The 16,387-nt window shown below is 37.7% G+C and overlaps 2 protein-coding genes across 3 annotated transcripts in view; one reads left to right on the top strand and one right to left on the bottom strand.

The window, feature by feature from the left end:
- The window catches only part of LOC126416330 (transmembrane protein 87A), a 70,769-nt gene extending 59,071 nt beyond the window's left edge, over positions 1-11,698 (top strand). Inside the window, exons 14-16 of the mRNA XM_050083994.1 lie at positions 6,868-6,920; positions 7,063-7,090; positions 10,273-11,698. Coding sequence (XP_049939951.1) covers positions 6,868-6,920; positions 7,063-7,090; positions 10,273-10,314 — 123 coding nt within the window. The 3' untranslated portion in view covers positions 10,315-11,698. The remainder of the gene's footprint in view (positions 1-6,867; positions 6,921-7,062; positions 7,091-10,272) is intronic.
- LOC126416331 (uncharacterized) overlaps positions 1-16,387 on the bottom strand; it is a 68,354-nt gene that overhangs the window by 48,793 nt on the left and 3,174 nt on the right. For both annotated transcript variants that reach the window (XM_050083996.1, XM_050083995.1), the window contains exons 2-3: positions 15,888-16,182; positions 2,900-3,036 (exon numbers count right to left, since the gene is read on the bottom strand). In XM_050083996.1, the coding sequence (XP_049939953.1) occupies positions 2,900-3,036; positions 15,888-16,006 (256 nt within the window). In that variant the 5' untranslated portion in view covers positions 16,007-16,182. The remainder of the gene's footprint in view (positions 1-2,899; positions 3,037-15,887; positions 16,183-16,387) is intronic.

Genomic DNA, 16,387 nt, shown 5'->3' with positions numbered 1-16,387 from the left:
GTTGACGAAGTAGGAAGAGGGACGAAGGAAAAGGATTGGTGAGATGTAAGAAATGAGGAGAGTTCAGGAAAGTCCCCCAGGACCCCAGTCCAGAGGAGACTTACTATTTTCTACACCTCACTAGTCCTTTTCCTTCACCCCTTTTCCTACCCCTTCAACTCTTCTGGCAGATGAAGGGACCACTGGTTCCAAAAACTTGAAAATTTTGATACCTTTTGTGTGTTCTCCTGCCACCACTTGGTGAGTAGATTTTTTTTTATCTATCCAATAACATTGTATTTTCAAAAATTGTTTTCGCTGAAATGTTGTTTGTATAAGATACTGATTTTTTACTCCCCCCCCCCCCCCCCCCCCCCTCCTTCCAGAACTTTTCTGCGGGCTGCCTGCATTTGATTAGGAGATCTTGAGACTAGCTCAATTTCCTAATTGTACCATACTTAATAGGTGTGGCACTCTTTACAAATCCTGATGCAACTCTGGTATGCTTGCCTTCTTTTTACTTCTGACTTGTTAGTCATTGTGTTGTAATATCTTGCATATTATTCCCTAAGCAGTATTTTATATGGCAAAGAACTAATGGTGTGAGTTATATCCTCTACAAGACAAACTATTGTTGAGAGCTACACCAAACCAGTCTTTGGCCTGATAACAATATCATCAACTGGCTGTGTGAATACTGACAGTTTGTTGATAACTGTGTAAGAAATAAAACAGAAGAGCTCTGCAGAAAGCTCAATAACATAGGGAAAAGTGAGATTAGCTTCTCTTGTCTGAGTACTAGATGATTGAGTAATAAGGTAGATGATTGAGTAATAAGGTAGAAGTGTTTCTTGTCTAGTTGGTAAATTTATAGAGGAGTCTGAAAAGGTAGACATACCGTGCCTACGTGAGCATAATATACCTGCATGGTTAGTGTTGTTAAAAGCACAAGATTACATGTTAGCATCGTACTCATGTAGAACTAATACAGGAAAAGGAGTTGTCTCTTATACAAACAGAAAAAACAAGTTCAGAAACATTTACAGAAGCAGATTCTGTAGTGATCAGCACATAGAAGTGTGTGCTTCTAAATGAATACCAAAAAACAGTTTATTTTAATTGTAACTGTTTAGATTTCCACTGGGAAATTTTGAACTGTTTGACATGTAGATTCCTTACTGTGCTATCTGTCATGCGGCAACAAGTAGTCAATTGCGGTGTTTCAATGTAGATTTTCTAAAGGATTAATGGGAAAAACGATCTGGAAACATTATTTGGATCCTACAATTTCATCTCATTAACCTTCCAGTATAGGTCAATTAAGATAGCAGGACTGTAATTGATAATGTTTCCTTTGACAAAGCTCAAAGCAAGAAAATAACTCTATACCTTTTAACAAATGAACTCCCTTACCATCCCATAATTGGGATAAATAAGATAGTGCCGTACAGTACACATTCCCCTCATTGGAAATCAATTAGAATAACTGAGCAGTCGGCTGGGGTGGCCGAGTGGTTCTAGGCGCTACAGTCTGGAACCGCGCGACCGCTACAGTCGCAGGTTTAAATCCTGCCTCGGACATGGATGTGTGTGATGTCCTTAGGTTAGTTAGGTTTAAGTAGTTCTTTTTAAGTTCTAGGGGACTGATGACCTCAGAAGTTAAGTCCCATAGTGCTCAGGGCCATTTTAATAACTGAGCACTCCAGGACAAATATTTTTAAGGATAGTTTACAAGAGTTGGCATGGGATGAAGTTTGTAGTAAACCAAACCAAATGCTATTGTAAAGTTTAATCTATTCCATGATAAGTTCGTATCATTATTTGAAAACAGGTTTCCTCTTAAGTTAGTCAGAAAGGAAATTTATCAGCCATCTAAAAAACCATAGATCACAAGAGGGATTGAAGCAGTTGGTGAAAGGAAAAGGGAAATTACCTGTTTGCAAGAACAAGTAAAGATTCTCCAATATTGCACACTAAAAAAAGTACTCAAAATTACTAAGAAAAATTGTTAAAAGTCAAGGAACATCACATTAGAAATTAATAATTATGATAGACAGGACAACAGGCTACAGAACTGGACAACATCACTATTGATGTAAGTAGAAGGGCTGCAAATGCTCAGTCATAGGTAGAAAGTATGTTTAAAACTCATTTTTTCCAATGTAGTAGAAAACACAGGGCAAGCAGTTGAAGAGAAAAATCAAAGCAGTATGTTGGAAAAGCAATTCTCATAAAATTCGATTAAACAAATGTTTTACCATCTCCTAGTGAAATTGAGAAAATTGTGCATTCTCTCAAAAGTAAATTTTATCTGTCTGGTGGTATTTCCAATGGGGTACTAAACACTTGTTCTCACGTGATAAGCTTTGTCCCTTCTGAAATCTGTAATTCAGCATTAACTCAGAGCATTTTTCCAAAGATATTGTAATATGTTATTGTTAAGTCTGTCTGTAAAAATGGTAATAGGATAGATGTTAATAACTGCTTGACTCAGTTCACTAATAAACATTTTCCGAAATGGTGATGTATTCCAGAATGGCATCCCACCTGAGCAACAATATCACTCTCATTAAATCACAACTTGGACTTCATAAGAGATGCTCAGCGGGAGTGTCATTTACAAGTTCACTTTCAAAATTTTGCAACCATTAAATAATGCCACTGTTTGGTATTTTCTGTGACTTAGGGCATTTAACTGCATGTATCATAACATTCTCCTAAATAAACTCATGTTTTATGGAATTGGTCGTACAGTTAACCAATGGATGGTGATGTATCTAATCGAAAGAATGCAGAAAGCTGTACTCAGTAATTCAGCCAATATAAATGGGTGAGAAATCACGATGGGGTTCCCCAAGTCTTGGTCTTAACACCCACTATTGTTTCTCAAATGCTGTAACTATAATTTTTGATTGCTTACCCAGTGATGTAAAATCTCTGCTGGACAATAATGTTAAATTTGAAAACAAGTTGAAGCTTCTCCTTGATAACTCCTTCCATTCTGAAGAAGAATTTCTGTTCATGTAAAAGATGGTGCTAGCAGTTAATAATCCCCATCTGAAATGTAAAAACTAAATAAATAAAAATACATAAAAAAAACACTTTTAAATAGTCAACAGTAGCCAGATTTACATATGAACGTGTAATGTTGAATGAATGTAAAATGACTCATTCTACATTATGACTAGTCGTATAAATGGTCTATGGAACATGAAACCAATCAACCACCATATGTAGTGAAATTAAAAATGTCTCACCATTGAATGAAATTAATGATTTGCTAAGTTTTTACATGTTGTACATGCATGGCAATACATTTTCTAATGGAACCAAATTATCGACTTTCTGTGGAACTTAATCCTTTTCCATTTTCATTGCTTCTTTCATCACTATGTATTATAATATTTTCATAGTTTGATTGGAGATTTAAAAAACTGTGAATGTTCTGCTGTTTGTGAGTTATACAATTGTCTCTTTGGCTCACATAGCCATTCTCAACTAACCACTGCAAATAGTATTGTAAATTAGAAACCATGTTTAACAGAGGATTCACAATCTTGCATTTTAGTTTTGATACAGTTTGCATTTTGTTAGCTTTTGTAAGTGCTGTACTTTATGTGTGTTAAAAGTATCTTAGCTATGTAACAATGCATTTGCTTTTATTCTACTATTCATTTCTTGGGACTCTCATTTTACATCTTTCTAACTAAAAGTCTTGAGTTGGATTCAGAGACGAAATTTGATACACAGCACCATTATTTATGTATCATACCCATGTCTTCAACAACACAGTTTAGTGTATTTGTTAGAGTAAGGACAAATCCCCCCCCACGAACCATGGATCTTGCCGTTGGTGCGTAGGCTTGTGTGCCTTAGCCATACAGGTAGCCATACCGTAGATGCAACCACAATGGAGGGGGCCACACAAATGTGTGGTTCGTGAAGAGGGACAGCAGGCCTTTTCAGTAGCTGCAGGGGTAAGAGTCTGGATGATTGACTGATCTCGCCTTGTAACATTAACCAAAATGGCCCTGCTGTGCTGGTACTTCAAATGGCTGGAAGCAAGGGGAAACTACAGGTGTGATTTTTCCCAAGGGCATGCAGCTTTACTGTATGGTTAAATGATGATGGCGTCCTCTTGGGTAAAGTATTCCAGAGGTAAAATAGTCTTCCATTCAGATCTCCGGGCGGGGACTGCTCAGGATGACATTACCAGGAAGACTGGTGTTTTACGGGTTGGAGCATGGAATATCAGCTCCCTTAATTGGGTAGGAAGATTAGCAAATTTAAAAAGGAAAATGAAAAGGTTAAAGTTAGATATAGTGGGAATTAGTGAAGTTCGGTGGCCGGAGGAACAAGATTTCTGGTCAGGTGAATACAGGGTTATAAATACAAAATCAAATTAGGGTAACGCAGTAGTAGTTTTAATAATAAATAAAAAAATAGGAGTGCAAGTAAATTACTATGAACAGCATAGTGAACGCATTATTGTAGCCGAGATAGACATGAAGTCCACACTTACCAAGGGACCGATGACCGCAGCTGTCTGGTCCCTTTAATCCCCCCAAACCAATCCACACTTACCACAGTAGTACAAGTTTATAAGCTAACTAGCTCTCCGCAGATGAAGATTTTGAAGAAATACATGATGAAATAGAAGAAATTATTCAGTTAATGAAGGGAGATGGTCATGGGAGACTGGAATTCGATAGGAGAAAAAGGAAAAGTAGTAGGTGAATATGGGATATGGGTAAGGGATGAAAGAGGAAGCTGCCTGGTAGAATTTTGTACAGAGAAAACTTAATCATCGCTAACACTTGGTTTAAGAATCATGAAGTAAGGTTTTATATGAAGAAGAGGCTTGGAAACATGGAAAGGTTTCAGATAGATTATATAATGGTAAGACAGAGATTTAGGAGCCAGGTCTTAAATTGGGGGGAGATGTGGACCACAATCTATTGGTTATGAACTGTAGATTAAAACCCAAGAAACTGCAAAAAGGTGGGAATTTAAGGAGATGGGACCTGGATAAACTGAAAGAACCAGAGCTTGTAGAGTGTTTCAGAGAGAGCATTGGGGAATGATTAAGAAGAATGGAGGAAAAAAATATAGTAGAAGAATGGGTAGCTTTGAGAGATGAAAGAGTGAAGGCATCAGAGGATCAAGTAGGTAAAAAGGCGAGGTCTAGTAGAAGTCCTTAGATGTCAGATGAGATATTGAATTTAATTGATGAAATGAGAAAGTATAAAAATGCAGTAAATGAAGCTGGCAAAAAGGAATACAAATGTCTCAAAAATGAGATGATCATCAGGAAGTGCAAAATGGCGAAGCAGGGATGGCTAGAGGACAAATGTAAGGATGTAGAAGCGTGTATCACTAGGGGTAAGATAGATACTGCCTACAGGAAAATTAAAGAGACCTTTGGAGAAAAGAAAACCACTTATATGAATATCAGGAGCTCAGATAGTCGAAACAAGGCACCGGGAGTAAACAACATTCCATTAAAACTACTGATAGCCTTGGGAGAGCCAGCCCAGACAGATCTCTTACCATTTTCAATCCCAAAGTAAGCAGGTGTCGACAGGTGTGAAAATTACCAAACTATCAGTTTAATGAGTCACAACGGCAAAATACTAACTCGAATTCTTTACAAAACTGATAGAAGCCCATCTCAGGGAAGATCAGTTTGTAGAAATGTTGAAACACTGACCCTATGAATTATCTTAGAAGATAGATAAAGGAAAGGCAAACCTACATTTATAGCATTTGTAGACTTGGGGAAGGCTTTTGACATTGTTGACTGGAATACTCTCTTTCAAATTCTGAAGGTGACAGGGCTAAAGTACAGGGAGCGAAAGGCTAAATAAAAACTTTGAGGTTTGCCGATGACATTGTAATTCTGTCAGAGACAGCAAAGTACCTGGGAGAGCAGTTGAACGGAATGGACAGTGTCTTGAAAAGAGGATATAAGATGAACATCAACAAAAGCAGAATGAGTATAATGAAATGTAGTCAAATTAAATCAGGTGATGCTGAGGGAATTAGATTAGGAAATGAGACACTTAAAAGTAGTAGATGAGTTTTGTTATTTTGGGAGCAAAATAACTGATGATGATCGAAGTAGAGAGGATATAAAATGTAGACTGGCAATGGCAAGGAAAGCATTTCTTAAGAAGAGAAATTTGTTAACATCAAGTATAGATTTAAGTGTCAGGAAGTCTTTTCTGAAAGTCTTTGTATGGAGTGTAGCCACGAATGGAAGTGAAAGATGGATGATAAATAGTTTAGGCAAGAAGAGAATAGAAGCTTTCGAAATGTGGTGCCACAGACGAATGCTGAAGATTAGATTGGTAGATCACATAACTAATGAGGAGGTACTGAGTAGAATTGGGGAGAAGAGGAATTTGTGGTACAACTTGACCAGAAGAAGGGACTGGATGGTAGGACATATTCTGAGGCATCAAGGGATCACCAATTTAGTATTGGAGGGGCAGTGTGGTGGGTAAAAATCATAGAAGGAAACCAAGAGATTACACTAAGCAGATTCAGAAGGATGTAGGTTGCAGTACTTAGTTACTTGGAGATCAAGAAACTTGCTCAGTATAGAGTATCTGAACCAGTCTCTGGACTGAAGACCACAACAACAACAACAACAACAACAACAACAAAGGCAAATCAGCTCAAAGATTATTACAGTTACAAAGCTGAAGTATTGAGCATCAGCAATGCATGTCTAACACAAAGTTGTATGTTGTGACTGTTCTTTGATCGTTTGTGCAAGGACTATCACATTTTAGAATTTAGTGGTGGCTTTGCAACCTTATACTTGACTCACATACTATATTTTTCTCCAATTTTTTAAAGTCATGTTTTATATTTTTCTTGCAGGAAGATGACCTGAAATGGGTTGAAGAAAACATCCCATCATCTGTGCCTGACACGTATGTGTTACTTATCATGAGGATAAAGTTTATTTTTTGTACCTATAGCATAATTTTTCAATAGTGAATAAGCCATATTAAATACTCTATGTTAATTATGTTTGTATATTGGAGCTAAAATGATTCTTTCTCTTCTTTACAGTGCATTACCTATCTTGGATTCAGATGAGGTAAGTTATGTCTTCTTCTGTCTTTCTAATTTCAAGAGGATGGAGGTTAATAGTGTAACTGCTCACTGATGCATTTTGAGGTGGATCAGTCCCTGAGTGAGAAAATGAGGTGAAGTGATTTACAGACAGCATAGAAAAAATAAATCAACATACTTGGACAGAGATTTGAGGAGTGCAGTTTATATATCCGTATGGCATCTGTGATTTCCTCAAATCAGATCATTGCAGAGAAGGCTCCCTAGTGCTGATTCCATATTTAAAATGAAAGAGAGCAGTAATAACAATGATTTTCATCGCAGTACATATAGTCAGTTATCATAGAGTAATTGCATACCATTATGTATTGCTGTAATCAATTTCTATTATATGCTAATCAGCAGTTGGATCCAGTTCTCACACCTCTCAGATACATAGCTTCATCTCACATCGTTTGAGACATTGTAAAAGACTGTACTCCCATTTCTGTGGTGGCGATGTATATGAGCATAAGTTTTTGTCGCCACAGTACCTTTCAGTAATATTCTTTTGAATATGCAACACCCATCATAATATGATAAAACTACAAATTTTTAGGCTACTATTGCACACCACAGTCATCAGTTGCACATATAGAATAATCGTGTTGAAGAGATGGTCGTTGTGTTCATTTCATAGCTGGAATACACCTCACCTTCTCCAAAACTCTGACAATCACACACAGTTCACGACCATAGGTGCTGAATTTGTTCAGTATATGGATCTACAAGATACAGTTAGGGGATAATGGGATTATCTCTCTGCTTAGACTGCTCAGTGTATTATTCTCAGTTGTCGCTTTGGGGCCTGGGAGACCATATGCATTTGTTATGTTTCGCCACCAATCATTTCTGTTCCTGGCTTTCGTGGTCCACTCTCCTTTTCTCAGGCCCATTGCATCCATATTCCAGTTGTCATCCTTCCACCTCATCTGTGGCCTTCCTTTTGCCCTCCATGGGGGGGGGGGGGGGGGAGGGGGGGGGCAAGCTTCAAGCCAGTGCAATCAAAAGATATGATTATTTATGTCACATACTTTGAACTTACTCGTCAAAACCTATAGATGAACTTCCCTATACACATGTTGGACCTGGTGTTCTAGCGGTAAAGCACATGCCTGGAAATCGAGATGTCTCTGGATCATATCTTGGTCTGACCACAGATTTTTCAGTCTTCGTTTTATCCTAGCCTTCACCCCTCAGTGATGCGAGGAGGCACCAGAAACAATACATGGTTTGGATTCCACATTAAACTGTGGGTCCCCTTCCTCCAGTTGGATAATGGGGATAGGTTAGGGACACCCAACTCACCAAAGTGGTGACTAATAGAAAGCAGTCAGAAACAGGCTGGAAAGGTTTTAAGGGTGTTGCAGGGTAGTTTGTGCTGAGAAATAACTGTTAAGAAAAACATTCAGTACACTGCACTGTTTCAGAGTTAATTAGCACTGAAGTTAGCCAGTCAGGTTGTTATGTGTGTAAATTCAGGTGGCCTGCCAGAGGCTACCTTCTTTTGGTTTCCTAAAACTCAACAAGTGAGCGATACAAAATAGGATATGCTGCAGTAGTAAGGATCGAACCCAAGCCCGAAGGCTGAGCAGTCTCGTGTACTATCATCTTCGCTATGAGAGGACACTAATTGTATGTAACAGGTGGCTTGAATTTGTGCACACAATGACCTAATTGGCTATCTTTATTGCATTAGCTCGGAAATGGCACAATGTATCGAATTTTTTCCTTAAGAATTATTTTTCAGCACAACCTACCCTGCAACATTGTTACACGCTTTTCAGATGTTTCTGGCCACCCTTTATACATAAATAGGTTTGTATGGAACCCTCAAAGCATGAGTCCTACTCACACCTCTCATAAACTATTAGGCAGAAGGAGATGCATTGCTGGTACCCAAACAGTTCTGCAGATTTGTTTGTAGGTTTCTCTTTGAAAGAAGAAACACTGCAGATCAGGTATGTTTGCTGTGAGGACTACACTGGGGAAGGTAGTATTGTATGGGGAAGTGGGGAATGTTTATGTTCGGGAATGTTGCATTCATAGTGAGAAGGAAAGTGTCTAATGACAATGGGACAAAACCTATATAAAGTTGCTAAGGAAAGTGATTACTGTCTTGGATTGAATTTAGAAAAAAAGACAGCATCAGTCAGTTGGAGATGGTAGTAAGCAAAAGGAGAAGAGCTTGTTGTGGAAACATTGTAACCAGCTGTGAGAGGATGATGTGTTAAATGACTGTGAAAATGGAAATGCAGACTCGTGGGACATGTTTCAGGATGGATCAGTATAACCAGTATGAAATTAAACCACTAGAAAATAAAACTGTGGAGAATTTCACAAGGAATATGGAAAGGTTGGATATTACAGGTAGGCAGGTATAGTCAGTTCAGGAATAGACTACTGTGGCTTTTATATAAACTTGAGTACGGATACCTGAGAGCTTTGGGTATGGCAGGTAGGCAAGAAAAAAGAAATACAGGACTGGTTTTAAGTAGCCAAAAGTGGAAACTTGTGTGAAAAGGAAAGAAAAATTATGACAGACCCACTAGTCACTAGTGCCTTGTTAATGTGAAGTTCATAACTTCTAAAGTCACATATCATTAATGACCATGCATTGTAACATACAACACAAATTACTGCTAATGGTGATAAAATATAACAATATAAGGAAAAGATAGATTGCTACTTACTGTAAAGATGACACGTTGCAGACAGCCAAAACTAAAAGACACTTACATATTAGCTTTTGGCCTGACCTTCATAAAAGTAAAAACACACACACACACACACACACACACACACACACACACACACACACAACACACACACACACAAAATCAGAATTCATTCACACAAGCAAGCAACACCTCATGCTTACATGATCACCATCTGCATTCTGGTCCAAGCTGCCACAGATAGCAGTTTTTTTCCTTATATCGATGTTATTCCAACCTGGAGTTTCCAATGTTTGCTGATAAAATATACTTACTTTCGATTTATTTGTCACTTTATAGTGTGATAAAACCGTTATTATTTCAGTGTTTGTGTTCAAAATCTCAAAACAGATTTCATTATTATATTCTTAAATAATTGTTTATTTAGCTTCTTAAACAGATATAATTCAGAAAAGTAACTTAATAACATTTACTTTTTTCGTCCCTCCAGGAAATCATGACAACAAAGTTCGAGGTTTCGAAAATGCAGTGAAAACAGCAGTATACGTACTTGGAAGTATAATGTGTAAGAGCTTCCTGTGCAGTTGTCGAGTGTTATGTGATTGGGAAGAGGGACAGCGGATGTTCAGACCTCAGTGTGCAAGTTATCTGTGGTCATGCGAGTCACTGCCCGAGACTGTGTACAGAAGATGCCAGTGGCTGTGTTGAGAGAGTACTACTTTCATCACATTGTTAAAGTAGCACAAATAATAGTGCATTAACATAAAATTTGTCTTCAAATAAATATTTTTACACAACTATATTAGTTTAAAAGCAGAGTTATGTACAAATCACATTTCTGCAAAGTTAATTATTTATTAATACAGATTAGTGCTGTCCAGATTCCACTCCTTTTTAACAGAATAGTAGTATTGCTTCCAGGACGTAGCATACTGTTAATGTTGTGCTTTTTTGAAGTCATTTGCTGGTGTTTATTACTGGAACATGAGCTGGGACAGCTGGATACCAGTTTTTATGTGGATGTTAAAATCGGATACCAGTGCCTTTTAAGTAAAATATGCAAACAGTTTATTATCAGTGTTTGTTTGTGATTAAGCTCCAAGTTCCTTTGTAATGAAGAGAAAAAAATCAGAATTCAGACTGAATTAGTTTTGCTAGGTAGGATTTTTTACTTAGGTGGCTGTGGATCTGATCTCTTGATCATTTGTGAATAAATTAATCCTTTAAAGAGTTTGTGTAAATATAAACAGTTGGTAGCTTGAAATTTTATATCTACATGACAGTTAAGAGAAATGTCAAAAATGGAGCCACCTATTTTTTTCTGATCTGTGATCACAGATGTTTCACGGTTGCATTAATATGGAGAACTATGTTCCTGTGACATAAAGTTGACTTATTCTCAGGCTGGTTCTTTTGTTGCATATTAGCTACATCAAACATTTTTGTTTAAGAAAGATTATACTAATATGTAACATGCAATGTATTGTAATAGAAAATATGTATTCCTTTATTGTTATTTGACTTAAGCCTAAAAATCTTGTTAGTATTATTAACTTGTGATCCACAGTGGTTGTTTTCCACAGGAAGAAACTGGGAAAAGTTTATTTTAGTTCGTTTGTAGCCACCGGCATTTTCTACATCCCTATTTTTGTGACATTGCTTTTTAAAACTGATTATTTTACTTGGCACTGTGCACCTTATTTTTGACATTATTTGTGATATTTGTTAACTGTACAACATACTATGTACCATAAAATAATTTTATAAGCTACATGAAGGGAGGTTTATTTAACACAGATCTTCTAGTCACCTTTGGTTTAAGCTGTCTGCTGAGTGGAAAAAAAAAAATTCTGTTTCACTCTCCATAGTATTATATGTTTGTGGCAATAAAATTAATGAAAGTTGTATACCATGAAGTGTGTGAATAACAAAAAACATATGAATTATGTGCCTCACCTTTAAAAAGATTCTTAAAATAAAATCTGTTTATAAAATAACACATACCATTTATAAAACCTTTATAACTGCTCTCTCTATCTATCTATCTATCTATCCCCTACCTCTATACACATATAAAGCAAATTGCTATTACTTGCAGACTGAATGACTCTGAACTGTTTGTCCGACTGAGACTCGAACCCAGAACCTTGCCTTTTGTGTAAAATACTCTTCTGACTTGACATATCAAGACATGACTTAAGACCCTCCTAACAGTATCACTTCTACCAGTACCTTTATTTCAGGAGTGTTAGTCCACCAGGTGTGCAGCAGAACTTGTGCAAAGTTTTTATTCTCATGCTTTAATGCATTGCTTTAGCCTGTCTGATGACATTCTTTAGCACTTTCCAGTATTATCAGCTGTGAAATTTTGTAACCGGGCTATTCTTTCCTTCATATTATGATACAGCCTCCACTCCATCTTACGTGATATTCTAATGACATTAGTTATCCAAATTGGTTTCTTATTATTACTGCATACATACCTGCAATTTTTAGTTATTAAAGCAACTGATAAATATTTGATGAAATGTATATTTACTGATCAAGTCATTTGTATTGTAGACTTCTTGCTAAGTTTGCCTTTGAGATTAGATTCAAATGTCTGTATTGTAGGTGCACTCAGCTCTTAAATCTTTTGTTTAGTGCTTAACGATATGGCTCTGCCTTGATTCAGTTCAAGTATTACTATCAATGCACCATGATCTGAAAGACCATTGCTAATTTTAGTTACATTGTGCCCATCAACTTGAGAACAACCTCACAAAGTACTGTCCATGATTGTGCTTGAAGTAAATTCATTAACATTCTATTCCCTGAAGAATAAGAAAGAAAGTTCATACTGAAATTTCGACATAAATTCAACTTTATGCATTTCGTAAGAACTGAACCTAGCACAGTGTCAAGTCTGAGAGTAAAACCCTGTAGTCTGAACAGGGTCATCTCTAACGGTGTATGACACAAAGGTTTTCCTTGAAAACTCACTCTCCGACACAGTCTTCAAATAATTGGTCTTTACAATATTTGGAATTCCGATTATTTTGAATGAATCATTGCATTTGGGAATAATGGGCACACTTCTCCTCAGCAGTGAAGTCTTCGCATAGAAATTAAATAAGAGGTACTTTTGAGACATAAAAATGTCTGAGTCAAGATCTATTAGCAATTCATCGACTTAATTCCTCTGTTTTGACGAAATAAGCTTACTGCTCCTTCTGATCTTCATTTCCCATTTATTAAAAACTTTCCTCCTACATGATTTCACCCTAGAAAAAGTCTACTCCTTCTGCAAATTTATCATTGGAATTTGGCCTTGAGTGAGTCCAGATCCACTTGGTATACTAGCACTTTTTAGCTTAACCAACTATTCCTTCCCAATCCTAGGCAGGTGTAGGCTTTGTCTAGTATAGATACTCTCAAATGGCAGCAACAAAATGCATGCCTTGCCAGCAGTCACCAGTGCCCTCTCAAGACTCATATTAACTCGCCTAACAGCACTGTCGACACTGGTCAGTAAACACATCGTTGATCATAACGCCGGAACAACTGTACAAAGTTAACATTATGGTCTGAGTCACAACCTATATCATAGGCCCAGTCACAACCAAGACTGGCACTGTGGTTCAGAACATCACTATGTTTCAGAAAAAAAGAATATTGCAACTTAAGGCAGCTGATATTCTACAGGGTGGGCAGAAAGTAACTCTATTTTTATTTTTCCTCTCCTACAACATTGTAGGTATAAACACAGATTTCTACTAATTTATAATTTATTATATACCATTGTCTTTCCAAAAGTTACAACTCCTTGTCTGCTCCAGTATTTTCTAGTTGTTGTTGTTGTTGTGGTCTTCAGTCCTGAGACTGGTTTGATGCAGCTCTCCATGCTACTCTATCCTGTGCAAGCTTCTTCATCTCCCAGTACCTACTGCAACCTACATCCTTCTGAATCTGCTTAGTGTGTTCATCTCTTGGTCTCCCTCTATGATTTTTACCCTCCACGCTGCCCTCCAGTACTAAATTGGTGATCCCTTGATGCCTCAGAACATGTCCTACAAACCGATCCCTTCTTCTGGTCAAGTTGTGCCATAAACTTCTCTTCTCCCCAATCGTATTCAATACTTCCTCATTACTTATGTGATCTACCCATCTAATCTTCAGCATTCTTCTGTAGCACCACATTTCGAAAGCTTCTATTCTCTTCTTGTCCAAACTATTTATCGTCCATGTATCACTTCCATACATGGCTACACTCCATACAAATACTTTCAGAAATGACTTCCTGACACTTAAATCTATACTCGATGTTAACAAATTTATCTTCTTCAGAAACGCTCTCCTTGCCATTGCCAGTCTACATTTTATATCCTCTCTACTTCGACCATCATCAGTTATTTTGCTCCCCAAATAGCAAAACTCCTTTACTACTTTAAGTGTCTCATTTCTTAATCTAATTCCCTCAGCATCACCCGACTTAATTCGACTTCATTCCATTATCCTCGTTTTGCTTTTGTTGATGTTCATCTTATATCCTCTTTTCAAGACACTGTCCATTCCGTTCAGCTGCTCTTCCAAGTCCTTTGCTGTCTCTGACAGAATTACAATGTCATCGGCGAACCTCAAAGTTTTTATTTCTTCTCCATGGATTTTAATACCTACTCCGAATTTTCCTCTTTTTTTCCTTTACTGCTTGCTCAATATACAGATTGAATAACATCGGGGAGAGGCTACAATCCTGTCTTACTCCCTTCCCAACCACTGCTTCCCTTTCATGTCCCTCGACTCTTATAACTGCCATCTGGTTTCTGTACAAATTGTAAATAGCCTTTCGCTCCCTGTATTTTACCCCTGCCACCTTTAGAATTTGAAAGAGAGTATTCCAGTCAACATTGTCAAAAGCTTTCTCTAAGTCTACAAATGATAGAAACGTAGGTTTGCCTTTCCTTAATCTTTCTTCTAAGATAAGTCGTAAGGTCAGTACTGCCTCACGTGTTCCAGTATTTCTACGGAATCCAAACTGATCTTCACCGAGGTGGGCTGCTACTAGTTTTTCCATTCGTCTGTAAAGAATTCGTGTTAGTATTTTGCAGCTGTGGCTTATTAAACTGATTGTTCGGTAATTTTCACATCTGTCAACACCTGCTTTCTTTGGGATTGGAATGATATTCTTCTTGAAGTCTGAGGGTATTTCGCCTGTTTCATACATCTTGCTCACCAGATGGTAGAGTTTTGTTAGGACTGGCTCTCCCAAGGCCGTCAGTAGTTCCAATGGAATGTTGTCTACTCCGGGGGCCTTGTTTCGACTCAGGTCTTTCAGTGCTCTGGTATTTTCTAGATGCTGTCTTAAATGAACAGGTATGTTTGCTGTGACCTTCCTCAAGAACTCAGCAGGAATACTACTTATGACCGCACAAACATTTATCAAGTTAGCCAAGAGTTTATTGTAGGCCTATGCTGTGATATACATCTCCCTTAGCCCCCCCCCCTCCATAAGCCCCCCCCCTCTCCATAAACAGAAATTGCATTGGGTGAGGTTGGGGTTTATGCTGGTCGTTCTGTTGAGGCTTCCGCGATCTATCCATTGTCCTGTGAAGCTACTGTCATACAGACAAAGCGTATTGTGGGGAACTCCATCTTGCATAAACAACAGTTCATGTGGCATGTCTCATTCAGAAATTGTAGGCAATACAAAATTTTCTAACATTTCTAGATATCTTTCAGTGTCAGTAGTGTTTCTCAACAGGCAAGGTCCAATAATGCACGAAGAAATCAATCCACACCACACTGTTACTTTCAGCTTTCCCTAATTTTTTTAAATGGTGCCTTTGCAATTACCCACTGCCCCATAATGACTACCATGATGATTAATGGATCCTTCTCCCCCCCCCCCCCCCCCACATGAAACAGTATTATCACTCCACTGAATTTTTTCATACAGGTGTAGACGATCATGGCATGCGAAAATCATTTCACAAAATTCTACAAGCGTATCTCACTCATTTGGATACAATATTTGAATATAATGAAGCTTCCACGGTTTGTAATGTGACTTTGTGAACAACTGTACATACAGAACAGTATGTGACACCGCTCTCTCTTGCAGCCCACCTTGTTGATTTTGAAGGGTTTGACTTGAACATCTCCCTCAGTGTGGCCACCTTTTTCTCTGAGACTGAAGTTGAGGGCCTTCCTGGTCTCTTTGTGTCCATGACACCTCCAGTAGGCATTAATTTTCTGTGGCAATTTTTAATTGTTTTTGCATCCAGAACAGCTTGCTTCCCGTATTGACCCCTTCACCACATTTGGACCTGAGTCACAGATTGACACACCTCATCTCTTGTTGCAAACTGTGGCTCTCTTCTCAATGCTTAATTGTCCTGGCATCTCCGTGGCTTCACAGGATCTGGAAAAAAAATATGAAAAAATAGCATACTTTAGTGTATAAAACAAGATAACTTCCACTGCAGCAATATAGGAAATCTTAAAATACGAAATAGGGAGTTCTTTCTGCCCAAATGCAGTATACCTTGATTTATCACAGTTCATGATATATGACAATGTATGAAATTAAGAAAAGGTATACCTCTATTCCAAAGATTGGTTTGAAC

Source organism: Schistocerca serialis, chromosome 8, assembly GCF_023864345.2.
Source record: "Schistocerca serialis cubense isolate TAMUIC-IGC-003099 chromosome 8, iqSchSeri2.2, whole genome shotgun sequence".
NCBI lineage: Eukaryota > Metazoa > Arthropoda > Insecta > Orthoptera > Acrididae > Schistocerca > Schistocerca serialis.
This window is presented reverse-complemented; position numbering and strand designations above follow the sequence as displayed.